The 6,182-nt window shown below is 38.5% G+C and overlaps 1 protein-coding gene across 1 annotated transcript; it reads left to right on the top strand.

The window, feature by feature from the left end:
* Positions 1-1,643: 1,643 nt before the first annotated feature.
* On the top strand, positions 1,644-4,999 carry endouc (endonuclease, polyU-specific C). Its single transcript, XM_023295983.3, has 8 exons — positions 1,644-1,782; positions 1,945-1,998; positions 2,086-2,185; positions 2,269-2,380; positions 2,470-2,591; positions 3,370-3,482; positions 3,610-3,760; positions 4,627-4,999. The coding sequence occupies exons 1-8, from the start codon at positions 1,772-1,774 to the stop codon at positions 4,900-4,902; spliced, it is 939 nt and encodes a 312-aa protein (XP_023151751.1). The 5' UTR covers positions 1,644-1,771; the 3' UTR covers positions 4,903-4,999.
* The last annotated feature ends 1,183 nt before the right edge of the window (positions 5,000-6,182 follow it).

Here is a 6,182-nt window from a genome sequence, read left to right as displayed (position 1 = left end):
GGTAATTGTTAATTGAAATTGTCTGCATTTATGTTCTAGCTCAGCTTTGATGGATAGGAGAAAACAGCAGACTGCATTACAAGGGCAGGGACAGAAGAGGACAGAATAATAAAGCACTACAAGACAAACTAAAGGTAACTACACTCAGATACAAACTATTACCAGTGGCTGAATTATAGTGTCTAATTGTCACAGAAAATGTCATGTAAACTGAGAAGAGTAAATACTGAGTAAGGAGGGTGAAATAGAACTGCTTTGACTGATGCACACATTTTTATTGGACCTCAGTGGTTTGGAGAGATGTTATCTTTTACAGTTTCTCCTACTTCATGTAGTCATTTATCTCAAGATGAGATTATCAAGGCCAAGTATAGTAAACTGAAAATACAGAACATCAACTGCACGTAAAACAATGACTTTAAACCTAAATTATAGAATCAAGCTCAGACATTTCCTCAGTTTCAGTTTTTGAATGAAAAGTTACCGTGTCATGAGTTGCTTATAGTATTTGAAGTGGCTCTTCCGGCTTTTCTCTCTTAATTGTTTCCTCACTCTCTCAACAAAAGGTCAGGAAAAAATGCAGACCAGTAGAAGTAACAGTGAGAATATTCAGAGATTAGAAGTAAATAGATGAATTGTTCATCGTGCAGTCATCCTGTTTTTTTTTCCAAGAGAGAGCTCAAATGTTTTTGTTTATTTCTACCTCCTTCTCTGTCCTCCATTTCCTTGTTTATTTTTTCTTATTCCTATAATTTTATCTCTTTTGCATCTGTTTCTGTCTTACATGAAAAGGTTTGTTCACATCTTTTCATTTCTCTGTTTCTTTACCCTTCTCTTCACCCCTTTCTCTTTTTCTTTCTATCCTCTTCTTGTCAGGTCTTTTCTCTTCTACCTCATTAATGCACATCACTGAGGATTCTATATGAGTTTGACGACACATAAATCCTTGTTATAATCCGTTTTGTTTGTGAGTCATGACGATGTCGAAAAGTAGACTTATTAGGGCCAGTATTAACTACAGAGTAACCAGCCGTCCCATTATGGAATAAAGAAATTAGTATTACTTGGTGATATTTTGATTAACGTAGAAATGTTATGGATATGGTTGAAGTAGGCACAATATACCTAAAATGAAAAAGCTCTCTAAACTCGAATTAAAAACATGGTCATTGTAGAAGACATGTCCAGACGTTTTTTCACACATATTTAAGGTGCTGCTAACATGTCAACCTGCATAAATACATGTCAGAGTGTGAGCGTTGACCTTATTCAGTATAGATAATTAGTATCAACACTTGCTACTTTACAGTTTCTCTCCAGTGTACTGATGAATTTTTAGACACTATTTCAAATTTGCATCAAAACTCTAAAAGTGAGGATTAGATTTCTTCACTTTTACTGCTCCAGATACCCACCAGCCTTCAGGTCACAGACATTATTGCCTCTTCACAGATTTACATTGGTATTTGCATTGACATCACATGCACACTGAGGCCACAGTTCTTTGACTGTTGTGAAATGCAAATGTTTTTTGAAGTTGTGATCACTGCATCTGTTCTGGTAAACTAAAATAAAAGCTGCATCCTGAGCTAAATCGCCCTCTAGTGGTGAAATGTGGCCCTCTGTCCAGAGCAGTTAACTTGTCCAGATTTGCCCGTCCAGCCCCTGCAGGATATGAACCGCTGGGAGGAGGCTGGACCTTCAGCCCTACATATGAGTAAAGACTCTACTGTAGGTTAAGCTAAAGGAGTCGAGACTTTCAACTGGTATCATGGCTACAAGGTGTGTGTTTTTTATTTTGTCCAAACACTAAACTAAAAGGATTGCATCTGAAATTCAGTTTGGCTACACGGTTGCAGTGTAAAGATATGTTTTCTCATGTTTTTCATAATATGAAACAGTAGACTAAGTGTCAGAAATGTGTCATTTGTATGTAATTTGCAGGTTCCTTGGGTTCCTGCTCCTTTCAGTCTTTCTCAGTGGACTGAATGCATCAAGGTACAGTGGCATGTATACAATTCTCATGATGTTTCTTGTGTTTGTATAGGATTCCTGTATTTACTTTCTTGATTCCTTTTATAACAGACCACCTGTAAATCAGGAACTATCAAATATTTTCAATGAGTTGTGGAGGTTAGATGTGAACCGCATGACACCTGGGATAGACTACACAATCTCTGTTCAGGTATGGCATGTTTTATAATTCAGACAACATTTTTATCTTGTGTTTTTACAGAGTTGTGTATATCCTGTGTTTGAACTGTGCAGGACAGAGCCGGGTTTGTTAGCCAGGGCAGCCATGTTGTACATGATCATGCCTCACAGCCTCTATTCTCCAACGTTAATGAGAACAAACTGAGCAACACAACCACTTTCTCCCGTAAGTGTATCTGGGACAAATGTCTTCTCACTTAACATTTAGAATATTTGCAGACTTTACTGTAATAAACGGGATTTCTGTGCTTGCAGGCTTCATGAGGATCCTGGATAACTATGAGCGTTCGACAGGCGTGACAGAACGAGTCACTACAGAGGAGCTGACGGAGATTAATCTCTTCCTGGATGCCGTCTTAGAGACACAAGTCATGAAGGTATATTGACATGTTACAACTAGCTGCATTTAACTTTCAACAATTTAGATAGCAGCCTCTATTGCAGCCACTTGTTTGCTTTCTTGGGCTTCTCAAAGCAACAAGATGAGTCAATAAGAGCTGTTTTGTTCCCCCACAGTCTGTTGTTTCCTACGTTTTGTGGTTTTTGAAGCTGCAGCTGAACTCCAGTGGGAGTTTTGTCTCTTCCTGCTACACTGAACACATTACTTCATGGTGTTAGAGAGAAAAAAAACATCTGTGTGCAGCTGTGGAATGCTGCTCTGGCCTCCACGGTCTCCCCAAAGAGGATCATTGGAAAAATGTGGACATGAAGTACTTGTTGTATTTGGACGAAAGACATGTTTAGACAATGAACCTGATGACTGTAGTGGACATTAGGACAAAAGTCTTGACTCAAATACATATTTTAGTATTTGGTCCTCTCTGTTAATCACACTGCAAGAAGTACAAGTTTTGGTATCATTACTTGACTTACAAAAGAACAGTATTGTATCTAAGTGAGGTCTCAGTATGTTCTGGCTATAAACATGTTAGTATATCTCAATTCATTAAAGGTGGAATCAGCATTTCAGCAAACACTAACATTCAGGTCTGAAAATCCAAAGCTTTTACCTGATTGCATTTTTTTTAGTAATAGTTATACGTGTATTTATGATTCAATATAATTTTTTTGCTGTTTTTTTTCATTTTGTGTACTTAATCCGCTCTGTGAGAAAGACACCAGAGTTGGGTTTTACTGGGTTTTACTTCTCCACAGCGGGCTCATCAGTACCTGGTGAGCAAAGGAAAGTCCAGCTCCGACTTGAGGTTGTTTAAGAATCAGCTCAACCTGATCTGGTTCCACCTCTACCACAGGCAGAGAAACACGGGGTGAGATGTGAGATGATTGTGTTTTCTTTATGAAATGTACAGAGAGCAGTCAGGAGAATAACTACAGCTGTGTGAGAGATCATCTAACCGTTTTGTCTGTGATATTTCTCAACTAAAACATCCGCAGCCTGGACTCCTGTGGATTTGAACACGTCTTTGTTGGAGAAACGAAATCTGGAACAGAAATCATCGGTTTTCACAACTGGGTCCAGTTCTACCTACAAGAAAAAAACAGGCACTTGGACTACAAAGGATACAAGGCCAGGGAGCACGACTTGGTGAGTATAACAGTTCATCAGAAGTTTTTATTTCTGGATTCTGTGGTATTAACATGTTTCTGTTGATGAAGTGGAAACTAAGTCCCAAATCAAGGGCCAGAGTCTAAGACTTGACTGTGTTCAAACGTTAAGGATCTTCAAAGAATCACCAAGAGAAGTCAGCATTCAAAGGCAGCAGGATTTATTGTCCACAAAAAAACAGAAGTAGTTCTTAGCAGTGATTAACACCCCAAGAAAAACCAAAGGTACTGAGCTGTGCTTCATCTTTTATGCTGTGAGAGTTGGTCACTTTTCCACACCTATAGGGCGAATGAGAGGAGTGACAGTTTTGACATATTTTACCTTTCTAAATCTATTAGTCAGATCTGGTCACCAAGATACCATATTTCATTGTTAGGTTACACTTTACAGAGCACATTAGGTTATCATGAGGCCATGTTTCACAGAGAATATGCCCAGACATGTTCAGACTTTTACCTCCCATCTTACCCTCATTATTTTGTGACAGATTTCATGCATGATAAACTTATATGAGTTATTATGATTCCAATATATATTAAAAGTACCTGAAGTATACACCATTATGTTTTGAGCACTCCACATTCCATCTCCTAGAAAGCATCAAAGTTACAAATTATACCTTGTGATCTCTCACCAACCCTTCAGCCATCCTAACAGTTTCTAGGCCTTCTTTTCCTTCACACACATTCAATACAATCAGAGCATTGGTGGTTATTAGAATATTCAACATTCAGTACTTCACACACACACACTACTCATCAATTCAAACAACATTTGCCAGGATTACATCATCATTCACTCTCAGCACATCGTACTCAAAGAATATTTCACTACGCTGTCTGCAGCCTGATCACGACGACCACATCCTGAACCTCCAGTTCAGCTGGCACGGTGTGGTGAAACCCGTTGGCAGCGCCTTCATCGGGACCAGCCCCGAGTTTGAGATGGCCCTCTTCACCATCATCTTCCTCATGAACACAGAGAGAAGCACCACGGTGCTGGTCAACATCGACCAGTGTCAGATGGAGCTGGTGGTCGTCAGACATGGGCGCTCCCTCGGGACGGCGTACCCCAAACTGCTCAGCAGCAACAGCAGGCATGTTAGGCAGCACTCACACTGATGTGAACGATCTGGATGTGTCGCTGTTTTCACTTCTGATGCAGAATGATATGCATTTGAGAAGATGTTTTTACATAAAGGATGCTTTCAAAGTCAAATATTTGGTTTTTGTGTGCAATTTTTGGGGAAACGATGCTCTTTCTAACCTTAAAATGCATTTAAGTCTGTCTTACAGGGGATCCAGTGAGTTAAGGTTTAAGGAGGAAATACTTAAATCCTTCACAAAGTTCACAATGGCAAAAACACATTGATGAAATACTCCATTATATTATTGTAAATAACTGACCTGAAATTGTTCTCGTGCATAAAAACAAAGGTCGTAATTGTGAAGAATAATCCCAAGAATGTTCCTGATGATTGCATATGAGCTGTGTTTTATTGCTGCAGCTGGTCCATTCATTGCTTCCAAAAAACTTTCTACGACTTTGGCAGAATTAGATCCAGTGATATTCACTGACAGTGAAGTCTGTAGATTATTAGGAGCAAACTTCTGGAGCCAGACTTTGTCTAACTCAAGTCCCTGGACTAGATCCAGGTTTTTCAGGGGTCTCATTGCTGGCAACCAACTGAACATTTCACTTTTCCTGCTGTGTAAATAGTGTTTTTTGTTGTTGTTCTTACATAACAGAGAACTGAGGCCTAATAAATGGAAGCATCATGTGTGAGGCTGTTCAAAGCCTCTGCTTTTATTACGTTAGGAAAAAAAACCTGAGACATGTTTTTGCTTTTAGTCTTTTGAAAATCAAGTTGCATTTTAAATTCTCCTCCAGAAGTTAACATTCGTGAAGTGCAGGTCGAGACTTTAGTCCTGGTTTTGTGACTGTACAAGGATGAAAAAACAGCATAAATAAAACCTATGTAAGGTGTCTGTCAAAACTTACACAGAGGGAAGGTCAACCTGAGCACGAAGCTCACAGTGTTATTCTTTTTATACAGTGCCTATAAAAAGTATTCACTCCCCTTGGAGGTTTTCTCCTTTTACTGCTTTTCAACATTAAAACAAGATCAAGAATTTGACTAAAATTTGCCAAATAACGTGTTCCATGTCAAAGTTAAATTAGATTTCTAAGAAGTAATGTCGATATAATTAAAAATATAAATGACTTAACTGCTCAACCGCTGAAGCTTGTAACTCCTAGTAATCCTTGTTGTCAGTCTAACTTCTAACTTAAATACAATCACTTATTTTACATTTTATGTTTGTATTCAGTTGACATTACTTAATAGATATTTATTTTCACTTTGACATGAAAGTGTACATTTGCAAATTCTTCACCAAAA

Source organism: Amphiprion ocellaris, chromosome 3 (assembly GCF_022539595.1).
Source record: "Amphiprion ocellaris isolate individual 3 ecotype Okinawa chromosome 3, ASM2253959v1, whole genome shotgun sequence".
Taxonomy (NCBI): Eukaryota; Metazoa; Chordata; class Actinopteri; family Pomacentridae; genus Amphiprion; species Amphiprion ocellaris.
Note: the sequence above shows the minus strand (reverse complement) of the source record. Positions and strands in the feature narration are given on the sequence as shown.